The 23099-nt window shown below is 35.8% G+C and overlaps 1 protein-coding gene across 1 annotated transcript in view; it reads right to left on the bottom strand.

The window, feature by feature from the left end:
• Window positions 1-1921: 1921 nt before the first annotated feature.
• The window catches only part of LMX1A (LIM homeobox transcription factor 1 alpha), a 67955-nt gene continuing 46777 nt past the window's right edge, over window positions 1922-23099 (bottom strand). Inside the window, exons 5-8 of the mRNA XM_026682205.2 lie at window positions 20139-20216; window positions 18040-18109; window positions 3602-3775; window positions 1922-2214 (exon numbers count right to left, since the gene is read on the bottom strand). Coding sequence (XP_026537990.2) covers window positions 2054-2214; window positions 3602-3775; window positions 18040-18109; window positions 20139-20216 — 483 coding nt within the window. The 3' untranslated portion in view covers window positions 1922-2053. The remainder of the gene's footprint in view (window positions 2215-3601; window positions 3776-18039; window positions 18110-20138; window positions 20217-23099) is intronic.

Raw genomic sequence — 23099 nt, 5'->3', positions numbered from 1 at the left:
TGACATCTTTTATACAATGAAGAATCACGCACAGAAGCAATTCCCTCTCTAGAATGTATAGAGGAAGAAGAAAGAGCAAATACCCAGGGAAGGGATGGTAAGAAGAAACAAAAATTGGTGGTGAGATAAATAAAACTGAATAAAGTAGGAAAGAAAAGAGAAGGAATTGCTGTTTAGATGTCAAGAAAAAATCCTCCCAAGGAACCATTTGCACCTCTGCCTATTTATTTGTTTTCAATCAATGTTGCCTATCTATTCCTCTGTCACAATCCACCCCATTCCTACACAATTCACTGATAACTGGGGAGGAGTTATCATTTTCCTATTGATATATTTGAATGTCTCCGCCATTGTCATTTTCACAGTTTGAAAATTGTAATAATTACTACCTGGCCCAAACTGTAATTCTAAAGCCCTTGCTAATAAACCAATAATCCAACTGTACATAACACAAAGGCCATACTATTGTATTAAAGGTCTTCAAGAATTGTTAATTTTTAGACAGATTTGGATACTAAAGAAAGTGTTGGTGAATAATGTAAAAATGTATATTAATTAATATAGCTTTCAGTGATGGTAGACTGAAATATGCTAATTCTGAGTTCCAGAGGGGTAGTAGAACCTGCTTGGCTTCTTGTCTCTCTAGTCTTTTTGTAATAATGGTGACAGGTTAGAGATAGGAACCACATAGTTGCAAAGGAGAGTATGTTTTGACCATTCTGGTGAAATAAATATTACATTTATTAGTTGATTACCAGTAGTAATTGAAGATAGCTGTTTGAAATCAAATGTTGCCCTTTATTGATGTTAATAGTAAAATTTTAAGTTCTCCATGAAACTTAAATCCCCACAACATGAATATATTCTGGAGTCTGAAATTTTTTCATTGCTTTGAAAATTGCACTGATTTAAACACCAGGACAATTCCTATACTGCTGGTTTACTGTAAGTCTTGCCTCACTGTCCTGTATTGCTTTCTCACAGAAGGGAAGTCCAAATCTCATTACAGAAAATGGCAATACTCTTTTATTTTAATGAAGTTCCATTTTAAGCATAAGTATTTATGATTACCCTGATATTGCCATTTAAAAATAAACTTTAAGAAATTGGAAGTATCAAATTGTCTCCAAATGAGAATGGTAGGCTGTCAGCTTGCTCAATATTCACAAAAATCCATTTTCCCATTCCATAAATTAAGTGCATTGAGCAATTCCTCAAATATGATTCACACAGAAAATAAAGTTATTTTTGTTGTACAGTACTATTCTATTGTTAAGGATAAACCTGATGCAATATTAGGCAAGTCCGTGCCTTAAATATATAAGCACACATAATTTACCCCCAAATTTATGTATTACAAACTTAGTCACACAAATATTTTTTCTTCATGATAACTGTTTCATATATTAAAGTTCAAAAGCTTCTAGTTTGCAAACTCTGTACCTGCATGAACAAGCAATGACTGTTGTTTTGTATGTCAGGATTCCAGCAGTGGCTTATTTATTTCATTTTTGTTGATCTGTCATTTCTCGTGAAAGACTCACTTATTTTTTATACATTGTGATTCTTTTCCTTTGGTTTCAACAGTTATGATAAACCACGATACCAAAAAGTATTATAAACTGATGAGTATTGAAAAGTATATGCATTGGGGGGGGGGGGCAATGTTTTACTTCATCAAACTTGGTCGTTTCAATTCAAACATTAAAACTAGGGAAATATCTTGCAGATAGTCTCAAAAGAAAATGTTTTTTGAAATTCACATTAGATACATCTTAATTTTAGAAGAAAATATTTTGTTTTCTTCCATGCATTGCTTCTATAAATTGACTTGCAAAGGAAAAACAATTCTAAAACTATAATTTCAAATATTCCTTCCCCCCCAAAAAAATTTTCAAAATGAGAAATGAATTTTAGAAAATTCAAATATATGAAATATTCATGTATTTTTTTGTGTGCTGTGTCTTCCTGGTGAAAAAGTAGACCTCTTTCCGTTTTGTCCTCCATATGACTTATGCAATGAATCCAATGTTTATTCATGACCTCAAATTCCTCAAGATGTAAAGTAGGAGCTATGCATCGAGTACAGGTTGTCAATGGGATTGCCCACTGTTGATTGTAAGGGCCCAGGTTCTGTAGTTGCTAAGAAACAGTTGCTCTGGTTGCTGAAGGAGGTGTCATCACTATCCATCTCACAGAAAATGGGTTCAGAACCTTCACAACAGAAAAAAAGTAGCATCCTTTGAAGAGATAAGTCATATTTGGAGCCACAAAAATGAGTTAAAACTGTTCAATGCAACTGTACTCTAATATAATTTGTATATATTTAAATAATAAATAGAAAAGTTGACAACCATTTCTGAATATCATGGCTGCTAGATATGAAACTGTAAGATTCCAGTTGATTACTAAATGGTGGCAAACATATTTAAAACCCTAGTTTGTTGCTGATATCTTAGTGGTCATCTGGAGTTTTGTAATCTAGATCTATTGGGGAGATAAGATACTAGAACTGGCCTAGATACATACTATAGGCTGGAAATGTCTAATGATCAAATTTCCAGAAAATTGATAAGATGAACTCACCAGTTTGGTGTAGTGGCTAAGGTCCTGGGTTAGAAACCAAGATGTGTTGCTCAAATTTATTACTATTATCTTACTTTAAGCCAACATAGTAAAATTTATATTCTAAAAGGTGCAGTATAAACCAGATGTGTGCAACTCATAGGCCAAGTGCTGTATGAGGATCTGGATAGCTAGTAATGCAGCCCCACAAGATCATAAAAATATTAAAAAATAAAGGTTCATTATTCATATACATTTACTATATTATATATTCTATTTGGCCCAAGATAATTCCTCTTCACTTATTGAGGCCTAGGCAATTCAAAAGGTTGAACAACCATGGTATACACTATTATAGTACCAAAATAATCATCACAAATAGGAATGGTTAGCTGCCTCTGAAAAAAAAACCAAGAAAAAGAAACCTAAGCAAGCCAGGAGCTGGATAGTACTCAGAGACCATCTGGAAATAGTTGTAAGGTAACCTAGGAAGACAAAAAATGAGGGATCCTTGGTGCTCTCTTGAGCTTGCTTGTTTTCTTGCATACATTTCATTACCCAAACTAGGTAACATCATCAGTAATGAAACTTCTGCACCCCTCCTTTCAACCCTGGGCTATAAATATTCTCCTTTATTGGAAGCCAAAAAAATGTAGAAAAATGCAAGGGCAAACTTGTAAAATATTGTTGCCAAGAAAACTACATGAAGAGTCCATATACTGTAGTCACCTGGAATTAAGCTCAAACTGAGGGAGTCTTTATCAGTATCATATCACTTTAAACCTGGCTGCTCAAACTTACCATAAATGTAGTCTTAAAGACTACATTAAGTCTTACATTAAAGTCATAGTTGTTAACCTTGGAGAAAATGAATTTTGAACAATTTAAGGTTAAATTCCTAGGAGCGCTTCTCCACAGATACTTCATGACATCCCAACTTGAAACTGTTAAAGAGTTTTGCTTAATTGAGGTGATACATTGCATCTACTTACACAGAAGAGAATATAGATGTTATCTGAGCCTTTTCAGTCCTTACCATAAGGGTGCATGTGGTCCCCTGGCATCTGTGGGGGAGTAAGTCCTTGCTGGAAGGAATCTGAGTTGTAGACACTATGATCAATAACCAACATTTGTTGTGAGGCTGGTTGCAAAGTTGTGTATGAATTCATGATTCCTTCAAAATTAGTGCTGTTGCCATTGCTTGTCTGAGCTGGAAGACAAGGAAAAATGAAAAGTTTTTAATTTTTAGCTCACCTTTAATTTTGATCAACATGAGGTGGTGTACATACTTAATATTCGCATTTCCTATACTCCATACAACAATAATACTATGAGGTAACCTGACCTGAGAGAAAATGACTGACTGAAAGTCATCCAGCCAGCTTTCATACTCAAGGAAAAACTAGAACTTACATCTTGGTTTCTAGCCCAGCACCTTAGCCACTACACCAAAGTGGTTTCATGTGTATAAGTTCATTTTATCAATTTTCTGGAAAAAAAAAAAATTTTATAAAAGTTTTATTGATTTTAACAACAAATAAAAACACATAAAACATAAAACATAACATAAGAACATTGTCATTCTTCATAAATTTACAGACAGTGTATCGGTTGGTTTATCACTCCTTTTTGTGCATCTATTTCATAGTCATCATAATAATTATGTTACATAATAACTCATATTATCAATCAACAATTATATATCCTAATATCCTTATTAAACAATCATTTGACTATAATTTAACTAATTCATGCTTAAGCGAGATAACTATAATTTAGTTAATTTATAACAAATCGTAAAATCATACCAAATCTATCTTAATATAATATTCTAAAAATATTATCAAAACCAAAATATATATATATTCTATTATTATATTGTTTTATCTAACCATTGATAAAAAAGATCCCAAACTTCATAGAATTGTTTATCTTCTTGTTCTCTAATTTCAAATGTCAATCTACTCATTTCAGCACATTCCAGTATTTTCTTAATAATTTCTTCCTCTAATGGTATTTTCTCACTCTTCCAATTTCTAGCAAATACAATCCTAGCTGCTGTTAACACATTTACAATCAAATACTTTAAGTTTTTATTAAATGTATCAGGTAAGATTCCCAATAGAAAAATCTCTGGTTTCAAATCTATATGTTTTTTTGTCATTTCTTCCAACCATATGCGAATTCTAGTCCAGTATTTCCTGGCCTCCTCACAAGTCCACCACATATGGTAATATGAGCCAGGGATCTGATGACATTTCCAACACTTTTCGGATTTATTCTTGAACATTCTTGCTATTCTTGTCGGGGGAAAATGCCACCTGTAAAACATCTTATACAAATTTTCTTTATATGCTACTGACATTGTCATTTTATAATTTTGAGACCACAATTTTTGCCATTTCTAAATCAATCCCATATCCAAAGTTCTTCCCCCAAACAATCATTGTTTCTTTGACTTGTTCTTCCTCTAATTTAATTTCCAACAAATAACTATATAGTTTTTTAATCACTTTTCATCAGCACCTGTCAAAATCCCATCTAAATCAGTCAATTTATCATAAAATCCTTCTGTTTTAGAATCTTTAAAATACCTTGAGTGTATTTGCGCATATGAAAACCAATTCATCTTTATATCTTGTTCTTCTAGCTTTTGCATCGTTTTAAGTTCACCCTTTTCATCCAGTATTTCCCCATATCTAACTGTTTGTTCCTTCTTATAAATTATGGGATAGGAAAAAGCTTCAATAGTTGATAACCAAACTGGAATTTTCAAATAACATTGTTTCTTAATTTTCTCCCAATTCAACCATAACGATTCCCGTATATAGTGCCTTCTGATATAACCCTGCGATTTAGTTCCCTTATACCATAAAAAAGCATGCCAACCCAATAATAAATCATGTCCTTCCAATGCCAGTAATCTAGACTTTCTTAACGTTATCCATTCTTTAACCCACATTAAATTTGCAGCTTGATAATACAACTCCCAATTAGGAAGGCCAAATCCTCCTCTAATTCTAGCATCCTGTAAAAGTTTTAGTTTTATTCTCGCTTTCTTACCTTGCCATATATACTTCAACACCATTTTATTTAATTCATCAAAATAGTCTTTACCAAGCCTAATTGGTATTGTTTGAAACAAATATAAAATTCTGGGTAAAATATTCATTTTAATTGTTGAGATTCTACCTATCAAAGATAATTGTAGATTTTCCCATTTTTTCAAGTCAGATGCTATCTACTGTTTAAGTTTAATATAATTATTCTCTTTCAGTGTAGTACATCTTGACGTCAAAATTATCCCCAAGTATTTAACTTTATTCAGTAACTTGAATTTTCAATAAGTCTGCCAACTCTTCTCTTTGCCTTAATAACATATTTTTTGTCAGAATCTTTGTTTTGTCTTTATTTATTTTCAAGCCAGCCATCTCACCATACGTCTCTATCTTTTCCAGTAGTTTTAAAGCTGTCTCTAGAGGGTCTTCCAGAATAAAGACCAAATCGTCCCATAAAGGCTTGCAATTTAAATTCCTCCTTTTTAACTTTCATTCCTTTTATATTTGTATCCTCTCTAATATTTCTATTTAATACTTCCAAAGTCAATACAAATAACAAAGGGGATAGTGGACATCCTTGTCTTGTGCCTTTTTAATATTGATAGTGTCTGTAAATTCTCCATCTATCATCACTTTTGCTGTTTGCTTATGATATATAGCTTCTATTGCTTGAATAAATTTTCTAGCAAAACCCATCTGTTCCAATAATAATAACATAAATCTCCAATTCACGTTATCAAATGCCTTTTGAGCATCTAAAAATATCAAAGCCATTTGCTTTTCAGGGTGTGCCTCATAATATTCCAAAGTGTCCAAAATTACTCTCATGTTGTCTTTAATTTGTCTGTTTGGTAGAAATCCATTCTGATCAGAATGAATAAAATTATTTAAGTATTTTTTAAGCCTTTCTGCCAAAATTGAAGCAAATATTTTATAATCTGCATTCAATAAAGAAATAGGTCTATAATTCTTAATTTGTAATGGGTCAGTCCCTTCTTTTGGAATAAGCGTAATATAAGCTTCTGACCATGTTTTAGGTATCTTCTTATTTATCATAACTTCATTCATAATTTCTAACAATGAAATACTCAATGATTCTTGTAATGTTTTATAAAATTCTGCCGGAAACCATCTGGTCCTGGTGCTTTCCCGTTATTCTGTCTATTAAGTGCTTCAGTTAATTCCATCATTGTTATAGGATTTTCCAACATTTTCCCAGTTTCATCAGATATCTTGGGTAGGTTGGCATTTTGTAAATACTGTTTAATTTTCCCTCATCAAAATCCTCCTGCTTATATAATTGTGCATAAAAATCTCGAATAATTCTCTTTTTCTCCTTATTACCATGACAGACTAGACCCTGTTCATCCATTAACTGTAGTATTCTCCTTGATTCTTTCTCTTTTCTCAGTTTGTATGCTAACCATCTACCTGGCCTGTTTGCATCCTCAAAATAGTTCTGTTTAGCACTTCTAATTTTTTGCGCCAATTCTTCTTTCTCTGTTTGATCCATTTTATGTTTAATTATGTCCATTTTAAATTTAATATCTTTTTTCTGTGGCATTCTCTGTAATTCTTTTTCCAATTTTTTATAATCATCTTCTAAAGTTTTAATCATTTGCCTCTTTCTAATATTTTTTTTCTTTGTGTATTCCATTATCAATCCTCTTGCATATGCCTTCATTGTGTCCCAAACATTCTGTATTGAAGTATCTTCTTTTCTGTTTTCATTAAAAAAGAAGGCCAGTTCTTTTTCCATCCACTGTGTAAAATCTTTTTCCTTTAAAATAGTATTATTTAATGTCCATCTAGATCTTCTTTTTTGTCCTTTCCATTTAATTGTCATTGGGTTATGATCTGCCCATGTACTTGTTTCAATATTTATTTCTTGAATATTAGATAATAATTCTGTTGACGTCCACATCATATCTATTCTGGACCATGATGAATGTCTATTCGAGTAGAAAGTATATTGTTGAGTTTTAGTATTTCTTTCTCTCCATATATCTTTTAGTTTTAGTTCCTCTATCATTTCAAAAAGGATTTAGGGAGGATCTTCCTATTTTGTCGTGTTATTTTTGCTGTGTAGTCCAATTCATTGTCTACAATTCCATTAAAATCTCCCATTATAAATATATTAGCGTAGTCCAATTCAATTATTTTCATATGTAATTTTTATAAAATCTTTTTGTTTATCATTCGGAGCATAGATTGCAACCAAAAGTATCTTTGTATTGTTATCCACTATTTCAACCATTAGTACTCTTCCATCTTCATCAGTATAAATCAATTTTGCTGAAATGGTTTCTTTAATATACAATACCACTCCTCTTTTCTTACACTGGGCCAAAGAAGTAAAAATTTTCCCTATTTTTGGTCGCACCAATAATTGTTGATGTTGTTTTTTAATGTGTACTTCTTGTAAGCAAATTATATCAAATTTTAATTTCTCTATTTTATGAAAAGTTTTCCTTCTTTTAGTAGCTGAATTCAGTCCATTTATATTCAAAGAAATCAATTTTTTTTCCTCCATAGTTATGATTTATATTTAGGTCTAACGGCTCTCGTTGATCTTACTTCACGTTGTTCTTTAGTCTCCACTTGTCCACCTACTGCACCTTCTTCTTTTCCCATCTCTATTTGGTCCTCTTGAAATTCAGTTAAGGTAGTCTCTTCTTCTATCTCTGTTTCTCTTCTTTTAAAAATTCCTTATAAAACGATTCTGCTTCATCAATTGAGCCAATTCTGTATCTCTGTTCTTTCCATGTAACCATTAATCCTTCTGGAATCAACCATCTGTAATTCACCTCCTTTTCCAATAATACTTTAGTCAGGAAACGATATTCTCTCCTCATCTCTCTAATTTTTCTGGGTACTTGTTTTAAAACCCCAATCTCTTTATCTCCATATTTCAATGTCTTCTCTCTTGCCGCTTGTAATATCTGTGTTCTGATAGATTTTTAGTAAATCTAACATGAACTTCTCTTGGTAACTTATTCCTCGATGCATATCTTGTAAAAACTCGGTATATCTCATCTATTCCATCCATCATTTTTTCCTCTGTTATTTCCAAAGCTCCAGCCAAGATTTCTATCATTACTGCAGCAAGATCTTGTCCTTTTTCTTCCTCTATATTTTGAAATCTGAGGTAATATTCTGATCTATCCATCTCCCACTTCACCATCTCATTCTTGTTTTGTTCAAGCGTTGTCACTCTGTCATCAATATTTCCAATTTTCTCATCTCTTTGATTGTCTTTCTCTTCCAATTTTTGCAATTTCTCATCTCTTTGATTGTCTTTCTCTTCCATTTTTTGCAGTCTCTCATCATACTTCGCCATCATCTGTTGGATGTTTTCAATTTTTTGTTCAATACTCCCCATCCTTTGTTCAATACTCATTTTAAGTTCTTGAATTCCTTGCATAACCGTCGTTAGATCCGTTTGTCCTTTATCTTGCTTCGCCATTGTTGAAAGTCGTCCTCCAGTTGATGGGGAGGCAGAAGCAGAAGTTGATGCGCCAGAAGGTAGAACTTTCTTACTCATTTGAATAGCTCAGAATCTTCCCACTCTTTTAATCCAGTTGGCAGTGTAACAATTATAATCCAATTAGGGAAAGGAAAAACGTAAAAAAGAAAAATCAGTAAAAAAAAACAAAAAAAAACAAAAATTTAAAAAAGGAAAAAAGTGCGGGGAGAAGGCGGAGTCACGTCGCCGCGTTACAGCTGTAATTTCGGGGCTCCGAAGTTACAGCTGATATCTTCGCCCCTGGTCGGTCCCAACGGACCTAAACCGTCCCGTAGAGACGGTGATAGTAAGGGGCGCGTTCTGTTGATCACAGGGACACCGCAAGTCCCTGGTGGATCCAGAAGAAGCCCCTTTACCATCGGCGGAGAGGCAGCCATTAAGCTGCTGAAGCAGGGACAGCTCCGAAAGGAAGAGAAGAAAGAAAGAGAAAGTGTATCGGCTGGTGAGATTTATTTATTTTTTATTTGGGATAAGGACACCCTAGAAGAAGAAGGAATCTGTAAGATTTTTGACAGAATTTGATAAGATGGACTTAGTGGCGATATTTTAGGAGATGTCAAAATGAGGCTTGGCTTTTTACTTTTTTTTTCTAGCAAACTTCTATTGTGATTAGTAATTGTAACCAGACTGGTTTTTTTTTCTTTCTATAATTACCTTTCCTTTTTGACTGTTTATATTTTTAATAGAGGCTTCCTTTAGTAATTTTTTCTTTTTTTAAATATACACATATATATATATATATACATATTTTCTTTTTCTATTGGTTTTTTTTGGGGGGAGGAAGAAGGGGGAGTGGAGTTGAGAAACTTTGTAACTCTGCAACACTGCCAACTAGAGGCTTGAAAATATTTTACTTGAAGTTGAGAGAACTGTGAGAAACTCTCTCCCAAGGACACTGAGTTGATAAGATAGAGAGAGGAACTCTGGAGAATGTTTTCACAGGTGTCTCTTTGGGATTTCTACAATCAACTGAATGTTTGAAGCTTGGCTTTGAAACTTGTGGAGAAGCCATAATAAGAGCCTTGGATGTTTAAATAAAATGCAGTGTGATTTTTGCTTTACTTGTTGTTAGCTTTTATCCCTCCTCCTCAACCCTATAGTATTTTGTAATATTTGTACACTTTTGCTTATTACTATTATTATTATTTTTCATTTTTTTTTCTCTAAAGGGAAAGCCTCAGAATATTGTTTCTTTTTTCCTTTTTCTTTTCTTTTTGGGGGGGGACTTTTGCTTTTTTTACCTTTGTATGTATATACTCTTTTTTTGTGGCCATGTTTTTTTTTCTTGAGATTTCGCAATTGGATTAAGGTGTGAAGAACCTGAAGAATTTTTCTTTTTTTTTCCTTTTATTATTATTGTTATTTTTTTAATATTATTGGGTTTTATTCTCCTTTTGACTATTGCAACTGAGGATTAAGGTCTAGAAGAACCTGAAGAAAGAAATTTTTCTTTTTTCCTTGAAACTTTTTTCCAATTTTCTGGAAATTTGATCATGAGACTTTTCCAACCTATAGGAGGTATCTAGGTCAGTTCTGATATCTTATCTATACCCTCAGATCTGGATTACAAAACTTCAGGTGGCCACTAAATATCAGCAACAAAGAGTTTTAAATATGTTTTGCTACTATTTAGTGAAATTTTAAAGAGTTTTAAATATGTTTTGTTACTATTTAGTGAAATTTTGCAGCTCCCATCTAGTCATGATATTCAGAAATGAATGACAACTTTTCTGTCTTCCATATGCTGAAGATTAGGGTAGTCATATTTCCTAATTCCTAATAATGACTTCTTAGATAGATTATTACAGAACTTAAAAACTGAGGTGAATGTCATGAAATATGGTCCTCAGATAATCTAACAACCTCTCCAATTCAAGAAGTTAGTTTTGTAAGAATAACAATGACAGAAATGGTTCACAAAAACTGAATCTTGGGTGAATACAATCAAGTTAACAGCAAGATATTGGAAGAGAAATAAAATATCATTGTTTATATCATCTTTCTATGACTTTCAACAAAGGGGAAAATATCCTGCTACCCACCTCCTGTCATCTTCTAATGCAATAATATTATATGTCTGTATGTTCAAGTCAGTGTTAGCTCCTGGCGACTGCCTGGACAAGATCCCACAGTTCTTTTGACAAGGTCTGATTCAATAAAGAAGCAGTAAAAGCTGCTGTCTGGTAATTTGAATATACCGTAGCTTCCAAAGGTCCCATCTCTACAACCAGATTCTTGTGAATCCATGTCCCTCTGCAACAGACCTGGGCATTGTATAGCCCATGGGCCACATCTGGCCCTTTGGCTATCCTGTCCAGGCTGTGGCAGCATTGAAACATTGGCACGGGACAGAACAGCATCAGCTGGGGAGGGGGCAGCACCAGTGGGGATCAGGTATAGTAGCAGTGGCCCTCCATAACAGTGCCAACTTCTCATGTGGCCTTTTGGGTAGATTAATTGCCCACCCCAATTTTATAAAGTACTGAATCTTCTTTTGTCCCTAAATTCTGTCTTCAGCCCCTGTCCTCCATCAGTATTCACATTGGAAATGTGGGCATTTCCATAAAATTTTAAAATAATCTTTATTGAACTCACGAAACTTTAAATCCTAATCTGTCATTGTGAGGAAAAATAGGAGGAGGGATTACTATATATACTACCTTGAGCTCCTGAAGTAAAAACAAACATATCTACAAGTATAGGTATGTCACTCACTCAATCTGAGAAAATAGATGAACTCTTTGCTAATAAGATGGATTGGAAAAGAGCTGATATGGTACCAATCTATAAAAAGGGGAAAAATGAATCCAGAAAATTATAGGACAATCGGTGTGACACCAATACCTGGGAAAATTCTGGAAAAAACAATCAAATGGTGAATTAGTGAGCATCTAAAAGCAAACAAGGTGATTATGAGAAACCAACATGGGTTTGTTAAAAACAGATCGTGCCAGACAAAACTTATTGAACTGTGGTGGCACAATGGTTAAATGCAGTGCTGCAGGTTACTTCTACTGATTACCGGCTGCCAGCAGTTGGCAGTTCAAGTCATACCAGCTCAAGGTTGACTCAACCTTCCATCTTTCTGAGTTGGTAAAATGAGGACCCAGATTGTTGGGGGCAATATGCTGACTCTGTAAATTGCTTAGAGAGCACTATGCAGTGGTATATAAGTCCAAGTGCTATTGCCTTTTTTTTTATAAAGTAACTAAATTAGTGAATCAGCAAAATGCTATGGACATAATATATTTGGACTTCAGCAAGGTATTTGACAAAGTAGATCACAACCTATTTCTTGGCAAGATACAATAATGTGGGACAATACAACCATGAGAAGGATTCACATTTGGCTGATCAACCATACTCAGCAGGTAGTCCTCAGTGGAACTACATCAACACGGAGGGAAGCATTCAACAGGATACCTTGAGGTTTGGTTTTAGGTCCAGTACACTTCAACCTCTTCATAATGATCTAGATGAGGAGATAGAAGGGGAACTTATCAAATTTGCAGGTGACACCAAGGGGAGAATTGCTAACACTTTGGAAAATAGGTTCAAGATCCAGCTCAGTGGTGGGAAAAGTAAGGTCCTGCACCAAGGCAGGAAAAACCAAATGTATGGGTACAGAATCAGTGGTACCTGGCTCAACAGTAGTAAATGTGAAAGAGATCTAGGTGTCCTACTGAACCACCACTTAAGTATGAGACAGCAATGTGCTGCACCTGCCAAAAAAGTCAATGCAGTCCTAGGCTGCATCAACTTGACTGCGATTTCTGTATTCTACATACTTGTCTATGACCAAATAAAGATTTGATGATGATGACAAGAAGTGATAGTACTGCTTTACATCACACTGTTGAGACAACACTTGGAATATTTCATCCATTTATGGTCAACATGATACAAAAAAATTAAACAGAATCACTATATGAAAATACTGGTCTGGTTATCCACAATGGAAGCACTAATATACCCTAACATGTTAGATCTGGATAAAATAGTAAGATATAAAGATATATTAAATGAACAAGGGAAATTAAAAACAAAACAGGAACTTAAAAATCAGGGAATTGACATGGACTGGTGGCTTTACATGCAAATACAGACGAGATATAAGAAGGATACAGATAAATATGGCTTCTATAGTGAACCACGAGAATTGGATAAGATATTGCAGGGGATGGATGAAAAACTGATAAAGAAGCTCTACTACTACCTATTGAGTTCCAAAATGGAAGAATCAGTAAAGGAAACTATGATAACATGGGCAAAAAACTTTGGGTATACTATAGAACTAGATAATTGGCAAAAACTGTGGGAAAGAAATTATAGATTAACAATGTCATATAAAGAAAATAGGTATAAAATATTCTATAGATGGCATCTACCACCAGCAAGACTGGCAAAAATGTTTCCAAACATGTCACCAGAGTATTGGAAATGCAAACAGGCACAGGGATCTTATTATCACATGTGGTGGACCTGTCCATTGGCAAAAAAATATTGGGCAAAGATTAAAAAGTGGTTAGAGGAGATGGTAACACAACAAATAGACCTAAAACCAGAACTGTTTTTATTAGGCATACTAACGGGGAAATACTGTACAATAAAAGAACCCAATATTTAATGTTACAATAACAGCAGCTAGAATTACATATGCACAAAATTGGAAAAATGGAAGTATACCCACAGAGGAAATGGTAATAAAGAAAATATTAGAATGTGCCAAAATGGACAGGTTAACAATGGAAATTAAAGACAAAGGAGAAACAGAAATATGTTATAACCATGGATACAACAGATATAAGTATGTTGTATAATATCAAGTTTTTTTTCCCCTATGGACTATATGAAAAAGAGAAAAATGGTTGTAACTAGGATGTATAACATCATGTATATTTTAAAAGCATATTTTGCAACCAGCATATCGTTGTTGCAAGATTGAAATTGCGATGTAAAATGAAGGAAAGTGCACAATAATAATTATTTTTTTAAAGATGTTGAGACCCTCAAAAGTGTGCAGAGAAGAGCAACAACAATGATAAAGGGTCTGGAGGCTAAATCATATGACAAATGATTGAGGGAACTGAGTATATCTGGTCTATCCAAGAGATAACTAGGGGGACTTGATAATTACTTGAGGGGTGTCACAAAGAAGAGAGGATTGATTTATTTGTTAAGGCACCTGAGGGCAGAACAAGAAGCAATGGGTACAGACTTGATAAAGAGAAATCCAACCTAGAAGTAAGGAGAAATTTTCTGACAGCGAGAATAATTAATCAATGGAATAGCTTGTCACCTGGGGTTGGAGGTGATCCGTTACTGGAGGTTTCAAAAATAGACTGGAAAACCATTTGACTGGGATGATATAAGGCTCCTACCTTGAGCAGGGATTGGGCTAGAAGACCTCCGCTGTCCCTTCCAGCCCTATGATTCTATGAATGCTAGAACACTCATTATGATTTACAACTGGTCCTCATACTTACTATCATCACAGCATCCCCACAGCATCAAAATTTGGGCACCTGGCAATCAAAATGCATGTATGACAATTGTAGGGTCAGGTCATCACCATTTATGACCTTCCCAGTTGGCTTCTGAGAAGCAAAGTCAGTGGAGGGAGCCAGGTTTTCTTAATGACTAAGTTTAACAACTGCAGTGATTCGCTTAACCATCATAGCAAAAAAGATCACTTAATACTTAATTATGGAAACTTGGGGGGATGAAACCCACAGATGAAACATACAGCTAGAGGGATTTAAATTATTTAAAAGAAATAGGCCAAATAAAAGAGGAAGTGGAGTTGCACTATATATAATAACTACATCTCTACAGAAATAGAACATAACAATGATGAAAATTATCTTGAATGCATTTGGGTCAATATTAAAGGGGGGGAAATGACATTGCCATAGGTCTATACTATAAGCCACCCAACATACAGAGGAAATAGCTGAACTTTTTGCTAGTCAGTTAACTAAGGTATGTAGGAAGCACATCACAATAGTAATGGGGGATTTCAACTACCCTGACATCAACTGGGAGACAAACTTGCACCAAGTGGAAGATCCAACAGGTTGCTAACAAACCTAGCAGACAACTTTGTTTCCCCCAAAATAGAGAAGGGAACAAAGGGATCAGCCATATTGGACTTAATTCTCACTAGCAGAGATGAAATGATAGAAGGTGTTGAAGCTACAAGAACCTTGGGGGCAAGTGATCGTACAATATTGGAATTCAACATTATACAAACACAAGTAGTAGAACAAAGTCAAACTAGAGCCTTTGACTTTAAAAGAACTAATTTCAATAAACTTAGAGAGAGCTTGGGAAGGATTCCATTGATGAGAATCCTCAAGCGGAAAACAACTCAAAAAGCTTGGGAAATTTTGAAAACTGAGATTATAAAAGTCCAGTCTAGCACAATACCAACAAAGAAGAAAAATAACAGCTCTCAAAAGAAACAAGCATGGCTGCATAAAGAACTCTCTGACAAATTCAAAGACAAAAAGGACAAATATAAAAAGTGGAAAGAGGGACAAACAACTAAGGCAGAACATCAACAAATAGCCTGAGCCTGTAAAAATGAAGTGAGGAAAGCTAAGGCTCATAATGAACAAAAGCTTGTGACAAAAGTAAAAAATAACAAAAAAAAGCTTCTTCCAACATGTTAAAAACAAGAAAAAAGTCAAGGAAACAATTGGTCCATTGCTGAGAGAAAGTGGTAGAAAGGTGACAAGCAACAGGGAGAAAGCAGAACCACTTAACTTATTTTTTGCATCTGTCTTTACATAAAGGGAAAAAACAGTCCAACCTATCAAAAACAGCACCACAAAAAACAGATTAAGAACACAAGTTAAAATAGGAAAGAAAATGATAATTGAATACTGTCTACCCTAGACGAGTTCAAATCACCAATACCAGATGGATTACACCCCAAGGTTCTGAAGGAACTGGCAGACGAGATCTCAGAACCACTGAACTATATCTTTCAAAGATCATGGAGCACCAGAAAACTACCAGAGGACTGGAAAAGAGCTGATGTAATTCTCATCTTCAAAAAAAGAAAAAATAAGATCCAGGATACTACAGATCTATCAGCTTGATCTCAATACCTGGGAAGATTTTGGAAAAGATAATCAAGCAACAAATCAGTGAACACCTTAGAAGCAAACAAAATCATAACAAAAGCCAACATAGGTTTGTCAAAAACTGATCATGCCAGACAAATCTTATTGCATTCTTTGACAAAGTGACAAAATTAATGGACCAGAGGAATGCTTTGAATATGATTTACTTGGACTTCAGTAAGGCATTTGATAAAGTAGACCATAACCTACTACTAGATAAAGTAGAAAAATGTGGGTTAGACAGTATCACCACCAGATGGATTTGTAACTGGCTGACCAACTACACTCAATGTGTAGTCCTCAATGGAACTGCATCAACATGGAGGGAAGTATGCAGTGGAGTACCCCAAGGCTCTGTTTTAGGCCCAGTATTCTTCAACATCTACATCAATGACTTGGACAAGGGGATAGATGGGGAACTCATCAAATTTGCAGACGACACCAAGCTGGCAGGAATAGCCAACATTCCAGAAGATAGGCTTAAGATACAGAAGGATCTTGACAGACTTGAACATTGGGCGCTAGCTAACAAAATGAAATTCAGTGGTGAAAAAGTAAGGTTCTACATTTAGGCAAGAAAAATCTAATGCACAGGTACAGTATATGTGGTACCTTGCTCAATAGTACTAACTGTGAGAGGGAACTCAGAGTCCTAGTGGATAACCATTTAAATATGAGCCAGCAGCATGCAGCAGCTGCCAAAAAAGCCAACACAGTTCTAGGCTGCATAAACAAGGGGATAGAATCAAGATCACTTGAAGTGTTAATATCACTTTATTTTGGAATACTGCATTCAGTTTTGGTCGCCATGATATAAAAAAGATGTTGAGACTCTAGAAAGAGTGCAGAGAAGAGCAACCAAGATGATTAGGGGACTGGAGGCTAAAACATATGAAGAACAGTTGCAGGAACTGGGCTTGGCTCGTCTAATGAAAAGAAGGACTAGGGGAGACCTGATAGCAGGGTTCCAGTATCTCAGGGACTTCCACAAAGAAGAGGGAGCCAAGCTATTCTCCAAAGCACCTGAGGGCAGGACAAGAAGCAATGGGTGGAAACTAATCAAGGAGAGAAGCAACTTAGAACTAAGGAGACATTTCATGTCAGAACAATTAATCAGTGGAACAACTTGCCTCCAGAAGTTGTGGATGCTCCAACACTGGAAGTTTTTAAAAAGATGTTGGATAGCGGTGTAGGGTTTCCTGCCAGGGCAGGGGTAGAAGACCTCCAAGGTCCCTTCCAACTCTGTTATTCTATTTCTATTTCTAATACCTACTTTCCTAAGCAGCAGAAATTCTGGTCCCAACTGTAAGTCAAACATATGAATATATATTTTGCCAACAAAAGACAGAAAATTGTATATGTATCTGTGTGTATATGAAAGGGAAAACAAGAGTATGGAGATAAATGCTTAAAGGGTGTGCATATTTCTGGGCATGTATTTTCAGGTTTATGTATTCACAATAGCAAGATCTTCTCCCTTCAGGCTAGAGCTGTCCTACCTGGTTGTTTGTGGCTCCAGTACAATTGCCTGGAACTCATTCAGGCTTTGGCTGAAATAGATTAATCAAGCACTATAATAAAATATATACAAAACCTGAATTTGTAAGGAGAAACAGTTGAAATATATTTTCCGTTCTTGATTAATAACCACTGTAATTTAACTGTAAAGAATTTACATCTTACTTTCAGAATGGCAGCAGGTGGTGCATTTTCAAGAGAGAGTTCCCATGTCAAAAGAAAATTAGAGAACAAATCTTACTTGCACTGAATCTTTGTGTGTTTTGCTGATCTTGCTGTTGCTGTTGTTGTCGCCTTGCTAATTTTTTCATCTGTGAGTAAAGTGGGGAAAAAATTCAGAACAACATAATAACTCTCCTTGATTATCTTGAATGGTAGAATAATGTCAGAGAAAATTGATGGATGATTGCTGGTGATGCTACTACAGTATTCTGATATCCTTCATCTGTTGAATTCTGTGAAGGATACACTGGGGGAAGCTCACAAGCCTCCTACACTTATAAAATGATGAGACATTCCTGCCTCATGTTTATTCAATCATCTTTACCTTTCTACATAGAGATAGCTCTTGCTTACTACTTGTTCAGCAACTTTTCAAAGTTACGACAGCACTTCAATGAATGAGGGGTACTTACAACAAATCCTCAAGGTTCTGACTGCTGCAGCACCCATGTGATCATAATTGGGCTGCTTGGCAAAAAGCTTGAACTTATCTTGGTTACAGCATCCTACGGTCATATGGTCACCATCTATGCCACTTTCCCATAAGCAAAGTCAGTTGGGAAGCCGGCAGGGAAACTCACAAGTTGCTCTGTGAGTCCTACCTCCTACCTTCCAGAGCACCACATCACACATTCTTTTTCTGGGCTTCGCTGCACTCACACACATCCCCTCCCCTATATATATTCCTTGTACTGTCTTAGGTAATTTCCTATATTGAAGAATATAGGAAACAAACATTTACACATCCAATTTATTTTCTGTAGAAATACCTGTCTTATACATTTTCAAAAGTTAATTTCAAAATCATACTGAAAGTTTTAACTTTTTATATACCAGGTTCATAAGCTATTTTTATTTACAAACGCACCAGTTTAAAATTTTTTAGCTGGAGCCTCCTCTAGATGACAGAAAGAAAAACTATTTATTTATTTATTTTTATTTTATTTATTTATTTGATTTGCCAATTGTTTACAAGATAATAAGTATAAGTATAACTAAATGAATAACCCCCTTCCTCCTCAAATTTCTTAAAAGGAATGCCAGTCTGGTCTAATGGTGAAGGTACCAGGTCAGAAACTGGATGACCGTCACTTCTTGTCCTGTTTTAGTTATGGAAATCAACTAGTAACTTTGGGCCAGCCATTTTCTCTAAGCCCAACTCACCTCACAAGATGAGGTTGTGGAGAAAATAGCAGGAAAGAGAAATATTACCTATGTTCACTACCTTAAGTTATTCACAAAAACAATAAAAGGCAGGATTTTAAAAAAAATGTTTTTCATTCATCAAACTTTCCTGGCTCCTACACTACTACTTTTTAAACTCTAGAGGTTTCATAGCTATGAACACATCTGGGATTCAAATAATTTTCATATAAATTGCTGAAGAAATTTTGACAAGGGGAATGGTGAAAAGATCTACTTGCCCCTTCTATATAGTTGAAGATGCCTTTTTCATAAAATCCTTCTGAAAAAAATTCTTATTTCTTAGTTCCAATTTCCATGTTGTATGTTGTTTGATCAAATATTGGAAATCTAAAAGGGGGAATTTCCTCAGATAGGAAACACTACTCTGACACAAAAGAAACCAACCAAGAACTTATTAATATGAAATATTTGAACCTACTGACATAAAATTAGGAAAGAATTCATATGTCATCAAATTCTTCCAAGAAATAAACATTCCTTTAGTTAGGAAAAGCTTTGAAAAACTTGCACTGACTAGAAAGGTTTTATTTTTTAAAAAGAATCCTTAAAATTACAGCACTAGATATTCTTTTTTTTAAAGTAGAATTTCCCTAATACTCTTTTTAGAGCTGGAAAAATATTTTATTAAAATAATGACAAAAAAGATAGTTTTTAAAAAAGAGCTTACTATAAAGGTGTTAGTAACTTTATGTCATTGTTTTGAGAATGTTGGAAGTTAATGTTTTTCCTGTGCATATTAAGTATTCTGCGAGATATGAAGGCTGAATTGTCAGTTTGCATAATACATATTGGAACTCTAGTCCATTAACTCCTATTTCTGACATTACTGGGGAAAGGGTATACACAACTGATGTAGATAGGAATCCTCTCCTAGCAAATGTCATAATAATTAATTATTAATGTAATTGTTACCTTAGCTCTTTGATTCTGGAACCAGACTTGTACAACTCGGACACTAAGACCTGTCTCAGCTGCTAATGTTTCTCTTACCTTTAGGAAATGCAAAACATGTAATTATATTCAGTATCATGAGACAAATGATCAGCAAAATGTAAAATATGTCTGTTTACATAACATTTTTAGCTTTCAACCTGTCCCAGTATTTCAAAATTTCCAAATACATTGCAAGGTCTCTCAAAATATGAATGGCAAGAATGTTTTATAAACCTGTGCTCATTTTAAGTTAAAAAAATAAATTTAAAAGTTCCATAATGCCTTAACTTTTCTTTCTAAATGAGGTGTCTGACTACAGCAGTTCTATTTGATTGGTAACCCATTACTACAGCTCTCTGGCCATCTAGGTGATTTTTAGGGGCTCTGAAAAACACACTGCTCAAAAAAATAAAGGGAACACTTAAAATAACACAATGTAACTCCAAGTCAATCACACTTCTGTGAAATCAAACTGTCCACTTAGGTAGCAACACTGATTGACAATCAATTTCACACGCTGTTGTGCAAATGGAATAGACAACAGTTGGAAAGCATAGGCAGTTAGCAAGACATCCCTTCTCTTTTCTGCAGGTGGAGACCACAGACCACTTCTCAGTTCCTATGCTTTCTGGCTGATGGTTTGGTCACTTTTGAATGCTGGCGGTGCTTTCACTCTAGTGGTAGCATGAGACGGAGTCTACAACCCACACAAGTGGCTCAGGTAGTGCAGTTCATCCAGGATGGCATATCAATGCGAGCTGTGGCAAGAAGGTTTGCTGTGTCTGTCAGCGTAATGTCCAAAGCATGGAGGCACTACCAGGAGACAGGCCAGTACATCAGGAGACGTGGAGGAGGCCGTAGGAGGGCAACAACCCAGCATCAGGACCGCTACCTCCGCCTTTGTACAAGGAAGGACAGGAGGAGCACTGCCAGAGCACTGCAAAATGACCTCCAACAGGCCACAAATGTGCATGTGGCTGCTCAAACGGTCAGAAACAGACTCCATGAGGGTGGTATGAAGGCCCGACGTCCACAGGTGGGGGTTGTACTTACAGCCCAACACCATGCATGACGTTTGGCATTTGCCAGAGAACACCAAGATTGGCAAATTCGCCACTGGTGCCCTGTGCTCTTCACAGATGAAAGCAGGTTCACACTGAGCACATGTGACAGGGTCTGGAGACGCCGTGGAGAACGTTCTGCTGCCTGCAACATCCTCCAGCATGACTGGTTTGGCAGTGAGTCAGTAATGGTGTTGAGTGGCATTTCTTTAGGGGGCCACACAGCCCTCCATGTGCTCGCCAGAGGTAGCCTGATTGCCATTAGGTACCGAGATGAGATCCTCAGACCCCTTGTGAGACCATATGCTGGTGCGGTTGGCCCTGGGTTCCTCCTAATGCACGACAATGCTAGACCTCATGTGGCTGGAGTGTGTCAGAAGTTCCTGCAAGACGAAGGCATTGATGCTATGGACTGGCCCGCCCGTTCCCCAGACCTGAATCCAATTGAGCACATCTGGGACATCATGTCTTTCTCCAGCCACCACAGACTGTCCAGGAGTTGGGGGATGCTTTAGTCCAGGTGTGGGAGGAGATCCCTCAGGATATCATCCGCCACCTCATCAGGAGCATGCCCAGGCATTGTAGGGAGGTCATACAGGCACATGGAGGCCACACACACTACTGAGCCTCATTTTGACTTGTTTTAAGGACATTACATCAAAGTTGGATCAGCCTGTAGTGTTTTTTTCCACTTTAATTTTGAGTGTAACTCCAAATCCAGACCTCCATGGGTTGCTAAATTTGATTTCCATTGATAATTTTTGTGTGATTTTGTTGTCAGCATATTCAACTATGTAATGAACAAAGTATTTAATAAGAATATTTCATTCATTCAGATCTAGGATGTCTTATTTTTGTGTTCCCTTTATTTTTTTGAGCAGTGTATATATTATTACCTGCAAAGTAACTGCCCTCTACACTCTAGAAAAACATACACGATGACAAATGGATCCCATTATGATTAGTGGATCAGCATCTGCCCGAAACAAAATAAGTGTTCCTGATTTTTTTTTCTAGAGAGTCATGGGCGAATGGGATTGAATGTCACTGTTTGGCATGAGAGTACTTGAAGTTTTTAATGACTCTTAATATTTGTGATTTGTCTTGGAGTTTGGTTTTCTTCAAGTCAACATTGAAAGTTTTGGAACAGTGATTGACCCTAATTTCCAACAGGAAAGATGAAGCCCAGTTCATTGTGGTGCTGGAAACTTACACAAAATTCTGCTACAATTGACTAGGATAAGTCATGCTGGAAGGGAAGCAGAAACTCTTTATGATATTATGGTGAAGAGATAAGGGTGCTGAATTGGTTGGGGGTAAAAGTGTCAGACTTGTCTAAACATTGCAGTTCCCTGAGTTTAGGCCTCTTAAATACACCTAATGGTTTCTGCCCACAGGTTCCATGCCGGACAACATTTTCCATTTGCCTGCTTGCAGAGCTTCCCTGCTGGACTGCTCATGTGATTCATGACTAAGATCTTTGACTAGTTTGGTATTGATTTACTGTAGTATTATTCCAGCAGCTGATACTGATGGAATTAGGGTCTAGAAAAGGTGTTAGAGATGTGTATGATAATAGTAAGAATGTATGGGCATTTTTTCTAAGAATCTGTCTTTCCTGTGTCTGATGAACACAGAAGCAGTGTAGGAGCCTGCTATGACTGATGATGGGATCAGGGTGACTGTGAGTTGTTGAGGATGTTTCAAGTTGTGTGGTCCCAGAAATTGGGGGGGAGGGAAGGGATGGGGGAGAGGTGACAGAGGGAATAGGGCAGACAGTTCCATCTAAGTGGTGATCAGCAGAGAGAGATATAAGAGGAGCTGGGAGTAGACTACACACGGGGAAAACAGAGTCAATATTTAATATTGATGTCACCTT

Source organism: Notechis scutatus, chromosome 3, assembly GCF_049901735.1.
Source record: "Notechis scutatus isolate UNSWTSFEM ecotype Mainland chromosome 3, rNotScu1.2, whole genome shotgun sequence".
NCBI lineage: Eukaryota > Metazoa > Chordata > Lepidosauria > Squamata > Elapidae > Notechis > Notechis scutatus.
The sequence above is the reverse complement of the archived record's forward strand: the minus strand, read 5'-3'. Positions and strand labels throughout refer to the sequence as shown.